Here is a 23,418-nt window from a genome sequence, read left to right as displayed (position 1 = left end):
TATTCTTTTTATTGCTTAATGATTACTTAGGCATGCGAATTAGTTGAGAAGGCTTAAAATTTAAAATAATTGAAGCAAAGCAAGTTTGCTCGTGTAAAAACTTACTTTGGAAGAATTTGTATTCCATCCAAAAACAACTAAATCTGCTGTTGATGGAGACCACCTCATGTTTGAGAGCGAAATTTCAACTATAAAATCTAATTCTCATCTTCTTGTCTGATTTCCTATAACTGCCTCTTCAGCCTATGGTGGTACCATCCTATACTTTTAAGGATACTTTGAAGCAAGGTTTCGAAGAATTTAACTCATCTTCTTGTCTGATCAAACATGGACGATGGCGAATGTATAAGGATGACTGGTTTTGATCTTGTAATTATATATAACGATATATTAAAAAAAAAATTGAACTCGAGCTTATTGTTAATTTTCATGGTTTATATTTTAAAATGGTTTGTATTTTAAAGCAGATCTTGGTCAGCACCTTCAATATCAACCTAACAAGAAAGTTGGATTGAGTGTGTTTCAAATTTATTTTAAATTTTTTTATCCACTATTACATGTAATATCTGCATTGATATAAAAATTGAACTCGAGCTTATAACTCCTAGAATGGACTACTTCTACCATTTATTTTTGGTGTCTGGAGAAGCCTTTGGTGGGGAAATCTCCCCTGTTGGCTCAATCGGGGTCAGCTCTAACAAAAACTAAAGGTTGGTATGATGCCATACGATAGGGGTTTCAATCCAGCCGGAGCCACCGGACCAACGAGAGTGACCTCATCGGAGGGTTAAGAATAGGGTAGAAGCCGGTCTTCGGAAGTGGGTAGAAGAAAGGAAATCCAAGCTTCTTCAAAACGGGGAAGCTGGATCCAGATGTGACTGAACGATCAACCTTTCCAGAAGACTGAGAGTCGGGGACTATGGCTTGAGAAATTGCAGTTTTTCAGCCTTTGACGTCTCTTGAAGACATCAACTCAGGCACCTGCTGAACTGTTTGTAATTTAAAGAATGGACAAAAGGAAAGCACTCTTTGTGTTGAAGCGCTCCGTGGAAGCTGTAAGAACCTGGGCTTCATAGAAATCAGGAGATCTCGGTCAAGCTTGGGCCTCTCTGCCGGCTGTTTTGCTTGTGGCTTTCTGCGGATATCGAAGGTCGGCCTGGTCGGTGAAAAAGACCTCTTGCGAGAAGCTCTAGTGCTTTTGCTAAACTTGGCTAATCATGTACTTCTAAAGGATTGGTACTCCTTAGCACGCCATGGTCCTTGTCAGATTATAACAGTTGTTAAACATGGGCTGGATTAGTGGTTTGATAATCTGAGATTAAGAGTCTAATTTTATCTTATAATTTTTTAATTGAATTAAATAAAATATTTATTTGATAAAATTATCAGATTAAGTTTTTCATTATTCGCGTTGACCTATTAAACCAATTCAAACCCAATTATGTCAACATCAAGAAGAAAAAACCAATTTTGTTTTAATAAAAATAATTGATTTGATATTTCACAAATTAACTCAATGACTTAACGATTCAAGCTTTTTTTCTAATCAATTCTCGAATCAGGTCTAACAACAATCAATAATGTAGATCAGATTATTAAAAATAATTTTTTAAAAAATATATATGAATTGTTTTTATGGTACTGGAAAGATGGATTTGATCTCCAGCAAAAACTGATCTAAATATATCAAAAAAAAATTAGGAACAAAACGGGCCTAAAGCAGTAGACAAGCTCTACTTGTAAACTCTCTAAGATCTCCTACACATATTTTTCTAAAATCTGAAAAATAAGCAATTTTATTGCTAAATAAGCTCAATGTTCAGCCAATTTAATTGAAATTATATTTTCCTCAAAAGAGAGGCATTGAAAAAGAAGAAGAAGCATAAAATGCTAACTATATATTCTAGAACAATGCTTCTTAAGAAATCAATATAATTGTTGAATATTGTAAACAAACCGGTAAATTTTAATTTCAAAAGTTTTATCTAATCACTATCTATTAAATTATGAATTACTATTCAAAAGTAATTATCTACCTAAAAAGATCATGTTACGGTGTCTCGTTAATTATCTTTTTAAATAACAAACTATATTTTTTATTATTTTATTTTATTCAAATATAGTGTAAGAGTGTCAATTTATTTATACTTTATTTGGTATTAAATAAAATAATTTGTTTTTCTTCTTTTTCATAACCATGCTATGCTATGCAAACTATTGGGCATAGTTTTTAAATCCGGCCCGATCCAAAACTAGAGTTCTGGGTTTTGACCGGATCACCCGGGTCAATCTCTATTTTTTTAAAAAATTAAAACGGCGTTATTTTAGTAAAAAAAAAACAAAAATCAAAGTATTGCAACCGGGTTTTTGACCGTGTTTTGCCGGGTCAGTCGAGTCACACCGGATCATGACTTTTCTTATTTTTTTTTCATCCCGGTCCGGTTTCAGTTCCGGATGGACCGGATCCCAAGTTTGAAAACTATGCTATTGGGTACAAAAATAAAATTCACATTGAATGACCAAATAGCTTTCAGTATTTGTACCCTAAAAAAATATGAGCAGGCTAGATAGATTTTTGTTTTGTCTTAAGGGTATTATTATTTTATTTTATATTGAATAACAATAGTAATTATATAATAAACATTAGATATTCGAAATCTAATAAATATAATATAAATATTTAAAATTGTTATTCATTGAATAATGAAATAAAATATAAATATAGTAAAAACATCCATTGGGAGCATGTACGATTGGGCTATAAGTTGGGCCAGGCTAATTGTGCATGGAGCTAGTTATTTTGCTTGGTCTCAGCAACCCAGTTTATATTTTGGGCTTCAAGCCTTATATCTTATCACGGGTCTCGAGCGCTTCCTAATAAATTCTTCCCTTGAAAATGGGTAAACTCCCATCTTGCCCTCCCTATAAATACGATGGTATCTCATAAAAACAATTAAAACTAAAAAATAAACAGGGTCTAGTAAGTCATAATTAGTGGTTAAGCTGCTAAAAAGTTGACATTAATAGTTAAGCAATTTATGATGGTTTCTCATAAAAACAATTAGAACTTTCAAACTTATTATCATTGTACTACAAAAAAGTTTTTCTTACAATTAGTAAAATAATAGTCCAATAAATTAAAAATGAAATATAATATAAAGGATCAAACAAAATGCTAGCATACACACAATATAATATATTTTAATATAATTTTTATCCTTGCATTGACCCGAATTAACAGTTAATCTGATATGTGATTTAAGCCTTGTTATGGGTTAATTCTTAAATTGAATTTTAAAATTATAGTAATAATAATCTTTGTCATTATATTGACATGCAAAAAGCTTGTTCTTAGTAAATCCGTGAGTCAATGATCACTTGTAAATCAAATTAATAAATCAATAATAGAGGTTTGAGTTTTTTTTAAAATAGAGAAATAATTAACTTAGCTTCACTCAAAAAAACCCAAAATAACTTGTGATTTAGGTAAAACTCGTTAATTTTTTAAAAAAATTTCTTGTTTTGATCTGTTTTATTTATTTTTTGATTTTATATGAAGGATAATTTAATCATTTCATAAATAACAATTATTTTTATGTAGAGAGTTGAAGAAGCTTGTTATATCTTTTTTTAGTGGAAAATTTCTTCATTAGTGAAATTTTGGACAAGATAAAAATTATTTTTTATATTATTCAAAAGTATCCAAACAACTTCACATAAAATTATGGTGATACTGCCCAAATGACTTGTACCTTCAACGATAACTGTTTCAAAATAAATTTTTTAATTGATTTAGCGTATAGCTTTTACCTTTGGTTTACATTGATTTACGAATAAAGAATAAAATTATACCTTTAACTTCTTAATTTGAAATACCGGAGAAAAATCTCAAAAATAAAACAAAATAAAGATAATAAAGTTCTGAACATCTATTCATAATACAAATCAAGTTATAAATATTGAATGATAAACTACGACAACTCATCTTAAAAACCCTCAAAATGGCAGTGATCACCAACCGATCTGCTGTTTGTTTGCCTGTGACTAAAATGTCATCGTGGGTTCATTATACGTGATAGTCCATTTTCCATGCTCTTCCCAGGTTCCATTTCCCATGCACTTCCCAGGTCACGATGAATCTATTCAGGCCAAGTAAAACTACACTGCTGTTTGTTATACGTGATCAACACAAAGGTCTGGATTTATGCCGATGAGATTCTTTTAAGATGACCGAAGGACTTCTGCTCAATGAATATACCTCTTGTCCTATGCTGAATGTTTGCCCTGTTTTTGACTGTCCATTCAGACTCCACTTGAGTATCTGGAGCCTGTTCTAAGGAAGATATTCAGAAGGTATTTTGTGCGTTTTTCTGCCTGTGCCAGCTTCTCTTCTGGCCCTCTGGCAACTGTTTGTTTGATTTAGCATTTTCTAATGTTTATAATTCTGCAGTTACGGGATGAAGTTGCTAAACCCGAGGCTCATAAAAAGACTGCCCTCAGTGAAGTAGCGATCCTCTCATTTCCACCTTTCTCGCTAACGTTTTTGTCTATGCTTCGTATTTTATCTCCTATTTTTTTTTGCCATGTTTAATTGAAATGTTTCTGCTTCTGTTAATTTACACAAAGGTGGAGAGGTTGCTGCGTTGCCTAGCTATGAAGAAAAGGAGGAGCAATTTAAAGAGCAGGTAACCTGAGCACACCCTTATGATAAGAATAGTAGTGTATCCAACCTTAGAACTTGTATGTTTCTAATTGATATTGGTTTCAAGGGATTATACTTCTTTTAAAGTCCTGGTCTTTGATTTGTAGCTTGTTTTGTTTGCACAACTGATTGGAGTTACATTGGTAGTATGACATCCAGGCCAAATTCATCCATCTGAAATTGCTTTTATGGATCACACGAACTGATATGTGGTTGATTGTGAATAAAAAATGAGTAAAATTACAGGAGAAAACCACCTTTTCAAATGCATAGAATTGAAATTTTCTGTTGGTAGACTGATATGATGTCTTACACAGGTTGATCAACTGAGGCGATGGATTTCCGATTCTTTTTCTACAGGATTTTCTTTCAGCCTGTGGCAGGCAGGGAAAACAGTAAAAGAGAACAAGGACCTGGATCTTCCTGCTCACAAGGTTTATTACAAGCCTCTTTCTTATGTGAAAATATATTATTAAACTTTCATTGTAAATACAGTTTGCTGTTTGCTTAAAGGTATGGTTGCCACCCATGTTTTGGATAGGTTATGAAACCACCAATGTTGCTAAATCGGGCTTCAAATTCAACAACTATTAGCATAAAAGCAGAAATGTGTGCACAGGTTCTCCTGATTTAAAACCACACTTTTTTTCTGTGTAAATAATCTGAGTTTCTATAGCTGTTAGTATAATAACAGGATCTTGTTTCAACTATTCATCTCTACCAGTTCAATCGTGCTTAGGGTCTCCCTAAAGTACTCAGAGACTACAGCTTGGACTTCTATTCAGTAAATCTTGGAAGCGAGCAACGTGAAAGATTTCAAGAGAATCCTAGAGGCAACGTGAAAGATTATGAAGATCAACTCTTCTCCAAATCACAAGTAGATGAGTAGCCCATTTGCTTGTCCATGTAGCAAGACTAGAGCTTTTAGTGGCCATTTGTATCTTATCTTTAGTAGTTTAGCGCTCTCTCTCCCCACCACACGCATTCCACAGAGGCTTGCTCTGGGATATTTGTCAACCATCCTTGCCAATCAAATTAGTGATTCTCAGGTGAATTTGGGCTTAGAAAAACGATAAAAATCACAGGATTGATGCCAAAAAAAAAAAAATCTTGTGAAGAAACTGGCTCAAGAACAAAAATGGCTTGTCAACAGAAATAATATGATGCATGCTTCATTTGCTAAAAAAATGGAGTCCAGAGACCCAATATGTACAAACTACAATCCCATACAAAGCATTGCTGCTTTTGTATAATTTCCAAAAAGAGGAACCCAGAAACACTGACGGCAATGCGATTCACCTTTTGATTGATGGGTTCAGGTAAGGCAAAATCTAAAACTATATCCTGTGTAATGGTAATTTCTCCTTATTGGATGCAACAGTGCAATCTGCTATTTGTAAAAATAAAATGGCAATCACAGCTGCCTGATTGAGCTAAATAATGAATCAATCTGACCAAATATAGTGAGTATGAAGCGAGCAAGAGATGTACGAAACCAGTTGGAGGGCCTTTGGGAGATGGTTGAAATTGAGCTATCGTCCAATCCCAATGGTTTATATGCGATAAAGAAGTCCATAACATCTGGGTTTTTCCCCATTCAGCTAGGCTACAGAAGAATGGATCCTACAGAACTGTGAAACATCCCACAGACGGTTCACTTTCACCCCAGCTCAGGGTTGTTGTGGGTGCTCCCAGCATGGGTTATATACCACGAGTTGGTTCTTGCTACCATGGAGTACATGAGGCAAGTAACGGAACTAAAGCCAGACTGGATGGTAGAAATAGCTCCCCATTATTACCAGATGAAGGATGTTGAAGATCCTGGATCGAGGAAAATGCCAAGAGGGCTAGGACTAGCATGATAGCAGCTGGGTTCATGTTGGTTCATAAGAAATGAAGAGTATACGGGATCTTATCAGGGGCGCTGGAGATATTTGTGGTCAAGGAATAGAAGACGTAAATACAATTTTGCAGAAGTAGGAAATATTGATGGACAATCTTACATCATCTTATTATTGTTGTGTTTATTTCTTGCCTCAAGAAGGTCTTTTATATTGTTACAATATACACAGAGATGACAAAATCTTGATACATTGTTCATATGCAGAAACAACTCAGTTATGCTCTCACCAGGCCCGTAGATTCCCTATTTTGAAGTTTGCAAACATGACACCTGGGCTATAATAAGAATGAATCAAAAGCTCTTGACTGATAACGCTATCAATGTTTTTTTAAAAAAGATGTTAACGGTACTCCTGAGTTGGACATATCTATAATTGACACAAAGGAGCAATCTTTGAGGGAGCATGCAATAAATTTAGTGGAGGAAAAGGTGAGAGAAGAAGTAGGGAAAGTCATGTTCCATATGAAGGACAGGTTAGAGTATATAATTTGCTCTTACTTTTCTTCTTTCAATTGTCCGTTTTGCTGATTAATTTTTGGATCATATTTCAGGTTCTCAATGGTTTTCAATCATGATGATGGTTTGAAACCAAGAGTTTGGACTGTGGAAAGAAGAAATTGTATCAGTTATATGCATGAAATGCTGTATCTAGATAGACTATTGAAAAAATAGCTGCCTCTCTGTACTTGAATGACATCTGAATATCTTGAAATCATGCCATGAAGTCTTACGCCTAGACAAGGAAGACAATATTGAGGAAGTGCTATTCTCCTCGCTCATGGATGGAACTGTGGCTGCTGCTGCTGCTGTTCTATCTTCCGTAGATAGAAGCACAAGAGCTAGCATGGACCCTCTTGCATCGAGAGCATGGGAAGTGGTAATAGTTGATTGATACTATTTAAATAAAGTATGCATACAGTGCTGGTATTACATATTTCCTGCATACAGATCTCAATCTCTTTTTTTTCTAAATGGATTTTGCATAAAATCAGAAGATGAGGCAGGTAGGTCTCTTTACATGCTACACTGCTAACACCATTGCAGTGCAAAAGTATTACGGGAGCAGTTCATAGCAGAGCATTTTAGCTATCATTTGCCTTCAATGTTTTCTTCAGGAGGCTCAGGAGTTGATAAAAGGGAGGTCATCTTTTCACTGGAGAATTGCGGAAAATACAGGGACGGCAACAGGGGTCGCTGTGAGGCCGGCGGGTGCTGTAGGAGGGACAGTTGGTATAGTTTTGGCAGCGGCTGCCACAGGAATGAGGCGATTCGTGGGTGGTAACAGCCATAGATTCATAGTTGTATTTCAATGGATACGTCAGGGTATGGTGTCCAATTTCATAGAATATGCTTGGTGATCCGTCATGCTTTCTTTTGCTGTCTTCGTTCTTGATGCTAGGCTCTGGATGGTTGACGTATTCATGCAGCAGGAAACTGCTTGCATATTCAAGGGCACATATAAATTTAATAATTTTGTCTAGACTATAGTTTTAACATTCAAATTTAGCCAAATTACATAGTGCATTGATCAAACTGGTGAGCTTATGGAAATCCCAGGCTACGACAATCCTGTGTCTGGTAGGAAACTGCGAGTTTGAAGTGAAAGTTTCTCATGGCTCCTCAGCTGTCCCGCTGGCCACCTACAATAGAAAATTCTATGGGGATGGCATCACTGATTTAATTTTTTAACGAAGAAGAGCATCCCTAAACGTGTTAATTAAAATTAAATTATACGACAATTTCTTAACGAAAAGGTTCTTCTTTTTTACCTCAACACTTCATAAATATATTAAAATTAAATTTGTGTTTCTGGGTTTTTGCCCCCCGTGGGTTAACCAAGAACCAAAAACTCTTGAAAGTTCATAATAAATTTTCGTCAGAAATGAATGCGGCAACAATTAAAACATGACAAGACGTTCTTCATTGGTTTCTGTCCGCCACTAACAAGTACTTTTACAAAAATAAGAACTGCAGCTGTATAAATTTATTTTTTAATGAAAAATGCATTTCTTAACGAGAGGAAATACTTCTTTTATGATTAGAAAAGGAAAAAACGTCCTTTCAAAGAAAAATAATAATAATTATATTTTGGTTTAACGTCAATTTAATTATCTAATACATTTAAAAGATTTGGGCAGCTTAACAGTAAAGCTTGTGACTTTTTTTATTATTTTCGATTTCTTTTCCTTTTAATTTCATCTTTTTATAGCCTAATTACATGGAGTTAGTATTGCAATTATAATAAATTTATCAAATTAAAAGAAATAAAACTGAATTGTAAAACATAAAAAAATTATCAAAATCACAATATTTTTTTATTTGTTTATTTTTCAGTTAATGACAGAAGAGAAAAAGCTGAAAAAAAAAACAAAAAAAATAGTTGGTTGCCACGATTTTAACAATTAAAATAGTTAAACTTGATGTCAAAAGATTTCATTCGATAAAAATAAAATTGATGGTGATGAGTTTTCTCTTTAAACATTCATGAAAAAAAAAAGTCGAGTTCTATTTTGATTTTTTTTATTCAGTTGATTTTGATTTTTAAGATGATTTTGGAGTATTTTAAGATTAATTAATAGTTTAAAGTGGTTTTTATAGAGTTTATTAGGTGTTTTCTAGATAAAAATAGATTTTGAACCTAAAAAACTCAGCCACAATTTTATAACCTCATAACGGTGGTCAAATTCGGATTCTCCATCTACATGCTTTTTTTTTCTTCTATTTTTTTCAATGGTTCTCTCTTCTAGCTGATACACTTGATTTTAAAACAAAATATAAAATTATAAATATATTTTTGATATAAATGAAGGGGCAAGTATAGAAATGACAGGATCCTCTAACAAATATAAACACAAGGCATATTTAATTTTATATAAATATAAATATAGAATAATGAGTAGAATTTAAATATACGTATATAAGTAAAAATGAGATTTAAAAAAATCTCTTACTTAAATTTATATAAAAATCATTACAAAAGATATAAGTTTTGTGATTTTAACGTGGCTGCCAGGATATATACATACATATATCCTAGACGGGTGGGCTTGAACTAAGCTTATGTGTTTGGTTTTTTTTAAGCCTTGGAGTTTTGAGGTATTTAGTCATGCATGTATGGTCTAATTTTATTTTAAAAAAAAACTTTTAACATTAAGTTTTTTATAAGAAAAAAATTATTTTTTTATTTTATCATTTAATATTAAATTATTTTTTATCATATAATTAAAATTTTAAAAATATTATTAAAATATTTGAAGTTTTAGATCACAAGTTTGCTTAATTAAATCCTAGTTGATCGAAATTCTAATTGATCCAAATCAATCCAATATATTTTTATTTTAATATAAAAAAATATTATCTTCAATATATTTTTAAAAACCAAACTATTTAATTGTATTATAGGTTGTCTTTAACTTGCTATCCTGATTTTGGTTTTTTATGTTTATTAATTTTTTTTATCATTTAATTTTGTTTTTATTTTATTTTTTAACTTATTAAATAGATGATATCACACCAATACAATTCTAATTTAAAATTTAAACTAAACAAAGAGTACGAGTTAAAAAAAATTTGAATTTAACCCTTTAAAGTAACTTTAAAAACAAAATTAAAAAGCCCCCTGCTATTTAAATATTTTTTAAATTGAAAAGAAAATTTCGCTCCGAACTAGAGCATATTGCGGCCATGTACTGCCAGCTAAATGACAATTCAATATGCTAAATGCTAATTGCATGGAAAAGTTTTTTTTTTATTGAGATTGTTGGGGCACATTTTTTTGAATAAATTACTATTTTTTTTTTAATATTAAAATATATATAAGTTAACTCGAACATTTATATTAATAATAATAATAAAATTTATTTCTTGTTATAAAAAAAGACGAATATTTGTTTGTGCTTGTTCATTTTCATGAGTTTCTTTCACTTCTTTTCTTCCTTTAACAATTATATTTTATTCACAGATAAATCAATCCATCTATATGTAAAGCCGAAGTTTGAAGATTGAGGTTTTCAGCATTCTTATCTTTGTGTTCACGTTATGCTTTTTCAAAAAATTATTTATTATTTATTTTAAATTATTTTTTTATGTTATTATTAATATCAAAAAATAATTTTTTTTAATATTAGTATTTTAAAATTATTAAAAAATAATACAAAATATTAATTTAATATATTTTCAAATAAATATATATTTTTAAAAAGTATATAGAAAGAGAAGCTAAGGAATAATATATAATTCGCCCTAAAAAAATCACCCAACCGTAAGAAATAAAAAATCAATTATTTGGCAAAACTTGAATTATTTGGATGATCATTACATCATAATTGAGATCCACAAAAAGAAAATAAAAAAAGACAGTAAAAATAACGCAAAACGAGGGCTGTTTTGCTTTCAATCAATCCTTCCTTGGACTAGGAGAAGAATGCTTTCAGCAACTAGTAAAAAAAAGACAGAAACAAAGAAGAAGCCGTTGCTTTTTCTCTACTAAATTTCTTGCTTCTTCCACTATCTCTCTCTAAAACCCTTAAATCTTTTCTTCACACTCCCCCCCTCTAAAACCCTTTAAAGTTTGTCCTTTAAGTAGAAGATCGGTGAGTAAATAAGAGCAAGAATGGAGCGAGATCAAGATAGCTGTGGCACACAGCTGATTGATGGAAACGGAGTGTTTAATGTGGAAGGACTTGATAACTTCTCGAAGATCACGAAACTGTCACAGTGTGGTCTTTCTTATGCTATTGTCGCAATCATGGGCCCTCAAAGCAGCGGTAAATATTTTTTTTTTAGTGGGATCTGAAGTCCATTTGATTGGTTAGTTGATTTTTGTGGTTGTTTAGATTAATTGTGAAATGGGTTTTTGTTTTTTTGTTGGTTTATTAGTTATAACTGTGAATAAGCTCTTTTGATTTGTTAGTTTGTTGTAGTGGTTGTTTTAGCTTAAATGTGAAATGGGCATTTTTTGTGTTTAATTTGTTTGGTTAGATTTTGGTGTTTGATTGTATTTTCTTGGAACTTGATTTGTTCTTTATGTTTAAATAATGATTAGTTTTAATGGGGTTTTATATGAGCAGATCCAAAATATTTTGCTCTTCTTGTTGTTTTTTTAGTTTTTTGGAAGTTGAAAGTTGAGAGTTTTTGAGTTTGATCGAATATTCTTAATGTTTGGTTATGCAAAGTTTAGTGAAAATGAACTCTCTGGAACTTAAATCTGTTGTTTAATTGATTAATTATTTGTTCAATTGGGTTTTTTTTGAGTAGATCCAAATTGTTTCGCTCATTTTTGTTGCATCCTTTTTATTTTTGCAAACCTGAAGTTTGAAACTTTCTGTATATTAATGTAATAAAGGGCGGTTGTAAACTGGATTTTGTTTTTCTATATGAAATCTATTATGCAGGAATTGCACTAAAGATCTCTCTTGACTTTTGTTTAGTCACATCAATGACACTAGTTACAGTTAGAACTGTATGTTATGCATATGCATTTTGCATGTGTAGATCAAATAATGGTTTAATTTGTGTTCTCTGTGAACAGGGAAAAGCACGCTTTTGAATCATCTATTTCAGACAAACTTCAGGGAGATGGATGCAATCAGAGGAAGGTTAGATAGTTTTAGTTTTGTGAGTTTATCATTGTCGAAGGGAGAATTATGCCTTTTTGTATATCTATTTTGCTTTTTTGATCTTCACATGAAGAAACACTATATAATTATGTTTCAGGAGTCAAACAACCAAGGGAATTTGGATGGCAAAGTGTGTTGGTATTGAGCCTTTCACAATTGCCATGGATTTGGAGGGAACTGATGGAAGAGAAAGGGGCGAGGTAGTGAGCTTTTGTGTTGATATATATTGTTTTAGCTTCGCACTGCTAATTGAGTGGCTTGTATAGTCTTTGGTTGTTGCCTTTTCTGTTTTATTTGATTATCCCCTATGTTCGTTGGATTTGACAATTGATTAGTGGCTTCATGCAGTCAATGTGAGTCTTAATTTACAATAGCATGTCAAGTATATAGAGAATTTTGGTGGCAGCTTATTATTTTCAACATTTGTGAGACAGGAAGCCGAGTAGCATTAGTTTGTAAATTTTGAGAAATTTTGAGGATGAAGAATACTGTATGCTTCTATAAGCTGTGGTGTCTAATGCTTGTAGTAAGCTGAACGAACCAGCTACAAATTTCAGCTTGTGAATCTATTGAACACATGCTGTAGGGAATTTTTGACACTCCTGATCCTCTGAATATTTGCTGTTTTCAGGATGACACTGCATTTGAGAAACAAAGTGCCCTCTTTGCTTTGGCAGTTGCGGACATTGTACTGATAAACATGTGAGTTATTTTATTTTATGCTAAGCATTATAGTGTTGGATGCCTTTTCTGCCTGATAAATTTAGTGGATGCCTGGACCCCTGGCTGTATTTGTTGGTGGCTTTAGACTGTCAGGCTAGTTAGACTGCTATATTGTTATCAATATATTGCCCAGTGCCTGGTCAGGAGTGACATGGTTGAAACGGCTCTGCCTGGTTATGGTCATCACATTCTTTTTTTTTTTAAAATCCAGAATTGGTGTGAAGTTTTTTTTTATATGAATGCATGTGTATAGTGCACAGCCAGGATTAAATTTAACTTTACTTTGTTCCGACTTCGTTTCAATTTTCGATCTTGTTCTTTTTTATGTGCCTTTACCCTGTAGTGGTTAAAAAAGTGTGTGAAACACCATGGCTAACAGTGCAGTGAACTGTTTGATATTGGTAGTTTACTACTTTAACATGTGTTTTAGTGATTTGGGCATCTCTTTGCAAGCTGAACATACTATTCTTTTGATGTTCCTATTCTTTGGTATAAGTGCTGGGTGGGAGGGGTTAAATGTCACAGACCAAACAGATGAAGCTGGAGGTGAAAGGGATATGGCCTTAACAAAAGTGAAAAGTGCATACTGCATTTAACCACCTTTAGCTAGTGTTGAAGATTAACGCGTTTTGCTGATTAGATTACACACAAAAATAGTCCAGTTTGTGCCGGGCATCGGTTAGGTCTAAAATCTGGGAAAACTACTTTGCTTGGCTCCGCAGTCTGTAGGTGTTCTGAGATAATCTGCTCAGCTGTTACCTGGCTTGTTGCTGATTTGTATATTACAATTCAATAATATGGTGGGATTCTGGTCTATTAAACATCTTTCTGATTCTCATTTGATGCTTGAGTGATGAGGAAAATTTGTCCAATTTAAATACAAGATAACCTTGGACAATTGTAATGAGTTCAATTTATCATTAGGGATAAGTGATTATGTCCTGCAAAAAAAGGAAAAATAGATGTTGATTCAGAAATATTCTTTGTAGGATTAAAATATTTTCATATTTTAACAGTGGATGAATTAGACACTGCAAATTAGAGATGCAGCTAAAGATTGACAAGGCACAAACATACAGTTTTCTGTTTATTGGGATCTGCTCCTAATTAAGTAGATGCTGAAATATTACTTGTAGGTGGTGCCATGACATTGGCCGGGAGCAGGCTGCCAATAAACCCCTTTTAAAAACAGTTTTTCAGGTACTCTTTGCCATTTCCTGTGATTAAGATGCTATTGTGCGTTCCTTACATGCAATAATCTATTTTCTGTCCTGTACCTAGGCCATGATGCGTTTATTCAGCCCCCGCAAAACAACACTGCTCTTTGTTATACGTGATAAAACAAGGGTATGGATTTATGCCCATATGATTCGTTTAAGATGATTTGCCTTTTCTCCTTGAATATAGCTGTTTTTGTCCAATGCTGAATCTGTAACCTCTTTGTGACTGTCCATGTAGACTCCTCTTGAATATTTGGAGCCTATTTTAAGAGAAGATATTCAAAAGGTACTTTTGTGCATCTCTTATTTTCTGGCTATGCCTTTTCATCTTCTGTTTGATTATTTCGTTTCTTTTAGCATCTTCAATGGTCATAATTTATGCAGATATGGGCTACAGTCACGAAACCTGAGGCTCATAAAAGTACTCCTCTCAGCGAATTTTTTAATGTATGAAGATAATTCTCTCATTTTTCATCTTTCTCGTGTTTTGACAATTGTGCTTCATTTCTTGTACCAATTTCAATTGGCATAAGCTCTAATTTTTTGCTTCTGTTCATTTGCACAAAGGTGGAGGTCACTGCTTTGTCTAGCTATGAAGAAAAGGAGGAGCAGTTTGAAAGGGAGGTAACCTGCTACCATTATAGCAAAAATAACAGTTTATTAGCCACAGAACTTATGTTTGTCATATATGTTGGTTTTTCAACTTTGGATTCTGCTGTAGTATTTTTCTTTTCTCTTATTAAAGTCTTGGTCAATGATATGTAGCTTGTGTATGTTTACCAAAATGATTGGAGTCCAAAGTTAAAGGCAACGTGACATTATTGTCAAATTTTGTTAGCCATGATTGCAATTTACAGATCATCATTTGACTGATTGATTCTGAACAAATAATTTAAAATAACCAGAGGAAACCACTTCTTGATTACATAGCATTTGAGTGTACATTTGGTAGACTAATTTGATGTTTTATACAGGTTGCTGAACTTAGACAGCGGTTTTTCCATTCCATTTCTCCAGGAGGTCTTGCTGGTGATAGGCAGGGAGTTGTCCCTGCTTCAGGCTTTTCTTTCAGTGCACAGCAGATATGGAAAATTATAAAAGAGAACAAGGATCTGGATCTTCCTGCTCACAAGGTTTATTATTTACCTTTCTTATGTGAACTTAAATTGTTAAATTTTTCTTCATATGTGAAATATGTTGCAAATCTTGCTTATCAGGTGATGGTTGCAACTGTTCGGTGCGAAGAGATTGCCAACGAGAAGCTTCGCTACTTGTCCTCTGATCAGGTTACTTAAAAGTTACTCTGATAAATGTTAGAATTGTGAAATTTATCATCAAGAAGTGCTAATATGATTTCTTGCAGGGTTGGTTGGCATTGGAAGAAGCTGTTCAAGCTGGTCCAGTGTCAGGGTTTGGGAAAAAACTCAGCTCTATTTTGGAATTCTATCTTTCAGAGTAAGTTTATATCTTGCTATTCTAAATAGTGGTGTGCTACATTTCTTTCTGTTTATTCAATGTTTGGAGACTCAAAAATCTCTAATTCATCTTATCAGTATTAGTGTTTTATTTCAAATTTCCTCAATTTCATTAGTTTTATCTCACAGAAGAATATTTTTTTGTGCTTGTTGATTTGCATCATCTGATGTTATGACGCTTCTTTTACACTAGATATGAAAATGAGGCGATCTATTTTGATGAAGGTGTAAGAAATGCAAAACAGCAACAGTTGGAATCAAGAGCATTAGATGTAAGTCCTTAATGAGTGTTTTTTTTTTTTTGCTTAGTTCTATAATTTTTGTTGCCTGCAGTAGGATGATCTAAAATATCTTCCATGATGGAAGTTTTTAGGATTATATAGGGTCTAATCATATGTCTTACCTTTTGGATTCTTATGTCTTGGTAGTTGGTGGGTGCTTTTATCTATAAAAAATTGCTTCTTATATTGTGGGTTTTCTTTTCCTGTAGGTGGTCCACCATGCTTATGTTACCATGTTGGGGCATTTACGCTCTAAAGCTCTTGAAAGTTTTAAAACGAGGCTGGAACAATCATTGCACAAAGGAGAAGGATTTGCTGCTTCTGTTCGTGCCTGTGCTCAATCTTGCATGGTTGAGTTTGATAAAGGGTGTGAAGGTATGTGTGGTTTATGGATTTGTGCACAAATATTGGTAGTTGCTCATTAACTATGTTAAGTGTTGGAAGTCCGTGCCTACTATTTTTTCTCCACAAACAGAATTTCTGCCATTGCTTTTCCTAGTATTATTTGCAGCTGTGCTAGTTACAGAGTGTGCTTTAGGATTGTTATGAGAAACACTTACTTCAATAGATCATTGTTAGGAGGCTGAATTCAGCAACTATTATTCATATAAGCAGGGTCACGACCCAAATCCTGGGTCCATGACCGGCAACGTAGGAAGGGTGCCGTAAGGACACCCCTCCTACGTTAAGCTTCAGAACGTACATATCATAAACAAAACTGTATAAAATTCACGAAGCATTTCATAAATTTTCAAAATATTATATTATTCAAAATTCATAAAATCAAATGATACTTCAAAATTTCTCATCAGTAATTAAAACAAAAACAATAATTCATAATAATCATTATATTGTCAAAATCCAAACTTAATTAAAACAGGGTAATAATGAAGCGTTTAAGATATCGAATCAAAACTAAAAGGAAAGTCTCGCGAAACAAGCAAGGCATAGTGACTAAAACTGAAAAAGCAGGAACACTCATCAAAGTTCATCTACTAACAGAAACTAAGAACCTGAAATAATATAAAAAATAAGGGTGAGTTCAACCAACTCAGTGAGGGAATAACATTTAATATACATTTCAGATATTAATAATTTGCAATTCGATTTATCTTGATATAGATATACATACTAAGTATATTATCATAAAGTAGTGGAATATATGTTAGAGATTAGATGACACGTGAAGGTGACCACTGTGGGAGGATCAATCTCTACATGCTGGTATTTTTCTCACCAGTTAGGCATATAGAATACTATGTGCACATAGGCTAACTACTCTTCGTTAGCATGGAGTTACTGACAAGTCCTATATTAAGGCATAATAGATATTCACATAATTATCAAAGCAACGTATATCATATCAAATAGAATTTAGTTTAATAGAATGCGAATGCAAATTCAAGAACAGGTAAGTACTCGGAAAATAAAGCAACATATATAAATATTCAAGAAATTAACTAATCGTACTCATCATATAATCAACCTACATATTTATTTATATTACATGCATATTAAAGATTATTACATTCACCTAGAAAATATAGAACTAAAAGGAATATCGGATGAAAGACTCGAAAATCCTATTGAGGATTGTTATAAGAACCTATAACAAATATATGGAATATGCTAAAAAACAACCCAAAACAACACAAATAAAAGATTCCAATGCATAAAAGAAAACCAGGTTTAGTCTCCTAAGTTTAGGGACTAAAACAACAATTTTCCAAAAACAGGGATCAAAACGCAATTTTACCAAAATTGGAGGACCAAACTGTAAATACATAACCATACTGAAATTTCCCACTTAAATCATCATCAGTTCTGTCCAGAAATGAACCAGAGACCGAACTGTAATTTTTTTAAAAGTTCAAGGACTAGAATGTAAATTCCCAAAATTGGGGGACCAAACTGAAAATATTCCAAATCAATTATCAAACTGAGATTCATCATCCTTAACCTCGTAATAATACTGCCTGGAATCCCAAAATACTTTTAGGGGTCAAATTATATTTTTTCAAAGTTTAGGGACCAAACTTTAATTTTTATAAATCAAGAACCAAAATAAAATTTCATCATCTTCAACCTCAAGACCATTTTGTCCAGATTTTCCAGCAAAGTTGAAACGAATTTCTTAACCCATAACAAATCAATTCACAAATTTTTATTTCTAACAACACACTCAAAATCAATCACTTAACCTTAACCAATAATAATCATGAATCAATCTTAATAACATAAACTTCAAATCTTTATAAATCATAATCTCTTCTTTAATCCTTCTATAAACAAGCCATAATCGAAAGTAACATGAAAAGGAACCACTTGTTACTTCCATCTTTCTTGAACTCAAAACTCAAGATAAAAAACTGAAATCCTTGGTTTGATGAGAGGAGGGTCACGGCAGCCACAAGAATTAGAAGAGAGAGAATTTTCTTGCAACTTTTTCCTTATATAACTTAGGTTGGGTTTGGGCTGACTTGGGCATGGTTTGGGCCAAAAGTTTGGGTCTTACATAGCTAGTCCTCTCAACCAGTCTATTCATTCTAAGGGTCTCCTTACAATGCTTAAAGGATACAGTTTAAACTTCTATTTTTGAACTGTGGAATCTTATAACTGCTTTTTGCTTGCCACAATGTAATTGCAGAAATAGTCTTATCTTGCACAAGAATTGCATCTTCTCTTTTGGACTTCTAAAGATCTTGACTTGCCCCTGAAAATAAACTGTAAAGTGGTATGGCTAGTCAGCACTTCTCAGGACATGTTCCTCTAACCCATCCTCCTAGCTAATTAGCTTGTCTGTACTTGAACAAGCATCAATTATTAAAACTGTGACTGCAAAACAAAAGGCAGTCAAATACTTCATCAAAGAATTTCATTGGGTTAGACAAAAGAAAAGTGGCAAGGTGAAGGGCAGCTGTACCAACTTATTTAAGCTGTTGATACTAGAAGTTATAGAACTCATCCTTCTATAATTCTTTAAACTTCATATTTATTCTCAGCAAAGATCTGTTATCTACTCGTTCTTTTTTTCTGGATTTGGTGATTGACATGTAATATCCTATCCCTCAGATGCTTCCATTAGACAGGCCAATTGGGATGCTTCAAAAGTCAGGGAAAAACTTCATCGTGATATTGAGGCACATGCAGCATCAGTACGCAGCACCATGTTGACAGAAATGATAGCCAAATATGAGGTATTTTCTTGGTTGATGTTGCAATTGAATATTCCAAATTGTTGAACTCTGTATTGAAACAAATAACAAAATCTTGTTACACTAATCATGCAGAAACAACTTACTGATATGCTTTCTGGACCTGTTGAAGCCCTATTCGAAGCTGGTGAAAATGATGCATGGACTTCAATAAGAAAGCTTCTTAAACGTGAGACCGAGGTTGCTGTATCTGAGTTTTCAACTGCTGTTGCTAGTTTTGAGTTGGATAAGCCTACAATTGACACAATGGTGCAAAATTTGAGGGAGTATGGAAGAAATGTAGTGGAGAAGAAGGCAAGAGAAGAGGCAGGGAAAGTTCTGATCCGCATGAAGGATAGGTGCAGTACATGATTGTTGCTTATTTTTCTTTTTTCTTTTTTTTTTCTTTTTTTGTTGGTTAATTTAGATAACATTTCAGGTTTACAACAATTTTCAATCATGACAATGACTCAATGCCAAGGGTTTGGACTGGGAAAGAAGACATTAGAGCAATTACAAAGGATGCACGCTCTGCGGTAATCAACCAAGATTTCTTAATGAATTGCTGGCTGCCTTTTATCTTTGAGGAACATCTAAATATCTTGCATTTGTTTTGTTGCAGTCTTTGAAAATTCTATCAACCTTGGCAGCCATACGCTTAGATGAGAAATCAGATGATATTGAGAATGTACTGTTCTCCTCGCTCAGTGATGGAACTGTTTCTGTTCCATCTTCCAAAGATAGAAGCATAGGAGCCAGTAGTGACTCCCTTGCCTCAAGTACATGGAAAGAGGTAAACAGATGGTTGATAATAGTTCAATTGTGTACATGTGCATGATGGCATCTGTATTTGTATATATCCCTTGTCTATTTTCAAACTGTTTCTCATGAAATCAAATGAGGCAGGTCTCTCCAAAAGCTACGCTGCTCACACCAGTCCAGTGCAAGTCACTGTGGAGGCAGTTCAAAGCAGAGACCGAGTATAGTGTGACCCAAGCTATTTCTGCTCAGGTACCTTATACTAAATATTTCTATTTTTCATTTATGGTATCCTTTTATCAAGATGTGTGTTCATATAGTAATTTGGTTGGATTCACAATTTTAACTGGATGTTTTATTTCTTAATCAAATAATGTTCAAGTTAATTTGGGGAATATTTTCAGTTTGTCGTTTGCTATCTTCTGCTTTACATGCCAATTAAAGTTTCTATGCATGTAGTAGGGCACCAAACCAAAATATGTAACTCATGCTCATGTTCACTCAGTCACACGCATGCACAGACACACAGATCACTCTCTTTTCAGAAACCAAGGGTATATTTTATTCATTTATCAAGTATCATGTCCTGCAAGCTATCTAGCACTCTTATATGCAATAAATGGTGTTTCTTCAGGAGGCTCACAAGCGAAGTAATAACTGGTTACCTCCTCCATGGGCAATAGTGGCGATGGTTGTTCTTGGTTTTAATGAATTCATGGTTCTGTTAAGGTACTCGCTTCAAACCTAGAGTCTTTGCTTTCCTACAGTTTCTGTTCTGCACAACTTTTTTGCTTTATTCTCCAGTTGACTGGTGTGCCTTTCTTTGACATGTTTTTTGCTAATGAAACAGGAATCCACTTTACCTCTTGGTTCTGTTTGTTGTATATTTACTTTCAAAAGCATTATGGGTACAGATGGACATCACAGGAGAATTTCGAAATGGCGCTGTAAGTTTAGAAAAAAATAAAATTATCATTCTCTTGTTAGTCATGTTGAAAATCGTGCATATGTTAAGTACATGGTTAAAATGGGACAAAACTTTATCATGTGTTTGTCTATTGATTGGTATGATTTATTGTGATTAGAAGATTTAACTCCAGAACTATGCATGGACATGGAAATGGAAATCAAAGATGTGTGCTAAAAAATATATTGTTCTTAAAACTTGTCTAGGAACTTAAGCACACAGTAAAGCCCCCACCAGTGCTTGAACAAAATTCTGACACAGTAAAATTGGTCTTAAGCTCTTGTGCCGGGATATTTAGCTTTCCATGCACAACCTGTTATATGAAGCTTGGCTTCCGTTCTTCATTATGGTTAGACCTTAGTAGGAGGCAATGAGAGAAGTAGCTGTAATTTATGATAAAACAGTGTTCTCAGTGGCTTTATTTGGTACTATTTTTTTTTCCTTGTTCAAAAAACTATTTTCTTCTCTTGTCATATGCAGAGATCCTGTGCCTTATTTCTTTGTTTGGTGTGTGCAGTTGCCTGGTATATTATCCATTTCTTCAAGGTTACTTCCCACTGTTATGAATCTTTTGAGGCGACTTGCAGAAGAGGCTCAAGGACGTCCGACTCCTGAAGCCCCAATGCAACAATCATTTAGTTTTCAGAATAACAGAAATCAAACTCAGCTGAATCCAACATCAAGTACAATACCTGAGTCTTCGGTATCATCATCCTGCATGTCATCAACTGATAGTGAATACTCAAGTCCAAACTTGATGCACAGGCGAAGTACAAAAATCTCAGAGGAAGAATTTTCTTGAAAAACTGAACGTGTGTAAAATTTGTACCAAAGTAGAGGAGATAAATAGGTTAAAGCCTTCTTCTGCCCTTTCCAACAGGGAAGAAGAAAGAAAGAAAGAGGCTGGGGGATGAAGGCATGGAGTTATTTTGTCATACGGGAAGTTGAGATATATTTATATATGTAACAAGAAAATAATCCTGTGTTGTGGAAAGACTCTGTCAGACAACAATTGGGCGGCTAATCTGTATCTCGCTAGATTCAACTGAATCGGATATATATTTTTATTGATTTGGCTGTCAAGTCACCTTGCTCAGAATGGCCATGCCCTTTCATTGCCCTGATGTCTACTAGCTGGATCAAATGATAATGAAGATGAACTTCCCATGTAAAGAGCTTTCCATGAAGACTTCATTGGTTTGTTAATGCATACTGAAAGAAAGCCAATATGGAATACCAGCATCATTATCTTTGCATCAGCTAGACATATTTTGACTGTAACAACACTACTGTTCTTTCTCTCTTCTGCTGATGCTTCTCCTGCGTTTTTTTTATTTGATGTGGCTCTCGACCACTTGCTTTCTTTTCTATTTTCAGCATTTGTTTTTCCGTTATTCTTCTTATCCCAGGTGAGAGCGGGTCACGTCAATATCCAAAAAACAATTAACGTCATTTTAGTGGTTTTTTCAGTAGTTACAATTAAACGGCATCATTTTTAAAATGATTTGATAATTCATTAACAACCAGATCAGCGGGTATTTATTTTTGTGTTATAACTTTTTTTTATAATATTTTTTAAAATTGTTTTTTTTAATATGAAAAAATATTAAATTTAAAAAGTATTTTAGTGGTTTTTTCAAAAGTTACAATTAAATGACATCATTTTTAAATTGATTTGATAATTTATGTATTGATTTGATAATTTAATAACAACCTCATTACTAAGTATTTATTTTTGTGTTATAACTTTTTTTCATAGTAATTTTTAAAATTATTTTTTTCATATGAAAAATATTAATTTTAAAAAATACTTTAACAAAAAAACTCACCATGATAACAAATAATCACTAAGAGATTGCTCAACAACATGGTAAAAATTGCTTCTTAAAGTGTGTTTTTATTTAAAAAATATTAAAATAATATTTTAATAATTCATGGATTGATTTCATAATTCAATAACAACCTGATCAGCAAGTATTTATTTTTTTGTTATAAGTTTATAACTTGTTTTTCATAGTATTTTTTAAAATTATTTTATCTAAAAAAATATTAAATTTTAAAAGTATTTAAACAAAAAAACTTACACCATGATAATAAGTACTCTCTAAGAGATTGCTCGAGAATGTAGTACAAATTATTTTTTTAAGTATTTTTTTATTTAAAAATATATCAACATTATATATATATATATATATATATATATATATATATATATATATATATATATATTATTTTAATATCAAAATATCAAAACGATAAAAAAAATTAATTTTGAAAAACAAATTAAAATTTTGAAAAATTGCAATTCAATTATACTCCTAAACAGCCTCAGAAATCAATTTTAAAAAGCATCGGATACTAATGTGTTTGTTTTTAGGTAATTTTTGTGGTTGTGTGAAAAAAGTAAGTTTTAAAAAAGTATGGTTATCTGTAATTAGTTGGATTTAAATACGTGTTTGGTAAAAATTATAGTTGAAGTTTATGTGTAAGAAAAAATATGTATAAAATGTTTGGTAGTTGTGTTTGGAAGTGTGGTTACGATTGCTTTTCAAAGTGCTTTTTACTTGGAAATGCAT

The 23,418-nt window shown here is 33.0% G+C and overlaps 1 protein-coding gene across 1 annotated transcript; it reads left to right on the top strand.

Moving 5' to 3' along the window:
- The first annotated feature begins 10,968 nt into the window (after window positions 1-10,968).
- On the top strand, window positions 10,969-22,101 carry LOC7456688 (protein ROOT HAIR DEFECTIVE 3 homolog 2). Its single transcript, XM_002322290.4, has 22 exons — window positions 10,969-11,371; window positions 12,136-12,202; window positions 12,321-12,423; window positions 12,855-12,925; window positions 14,083-14,146; window positions 14,228-14,293; window positions 14,405-14,452; window positions 14,551-14,613; window positions 14,734-14,790; window positions 15,141-15,299; window positions 15,384-15,452; window positions 15,530-15,621; window positions 15,835-15,913; window positions 16,132-16,297; window positions 18,995-19,119; window positions 19,213-19,475; window positions 19,556-19,652; window positions 19,739-19,909; window positions 20,023-20,127; window positions 20,510-20,604; window positions 20,726-20,822; window positions 21,360-22,101. Exons 1-22 carry the CDS (start codon window positions 11,218-11,220, stop codon window positions 21,642-21,644), a joined length of 2,496 nt encoding a protein of 831 aa, XP_002322326.3. The 5' UTR covers window positions 10,969-11,217; the 3' UTR covers window positions 21,645-22,101.
- The last annotated feature ends 1,317 nt before the right edge of the window (window positions 22,102-23,418 follow it).

This window comes from Populus trichocarpa, chromosome 15 (genome assembly GCF_000002775.5).
Source record: "Populus trichocarpa isolate Nisqually-1 chromosome 15, P.trichocarpa_v4.1, whole genome shotgun sequence".
Classification (NCBI taxonomy): domain Eukaryota; kingdom Viridiplantae; phylum Streptophyta; class Magnoliopsida; order Malpighiales; family Salicaceae; genus Populus; species Populus trichocarpa.
This window is presented reverse-complemented; position numbering and strand designations above follow the sequence as displayed.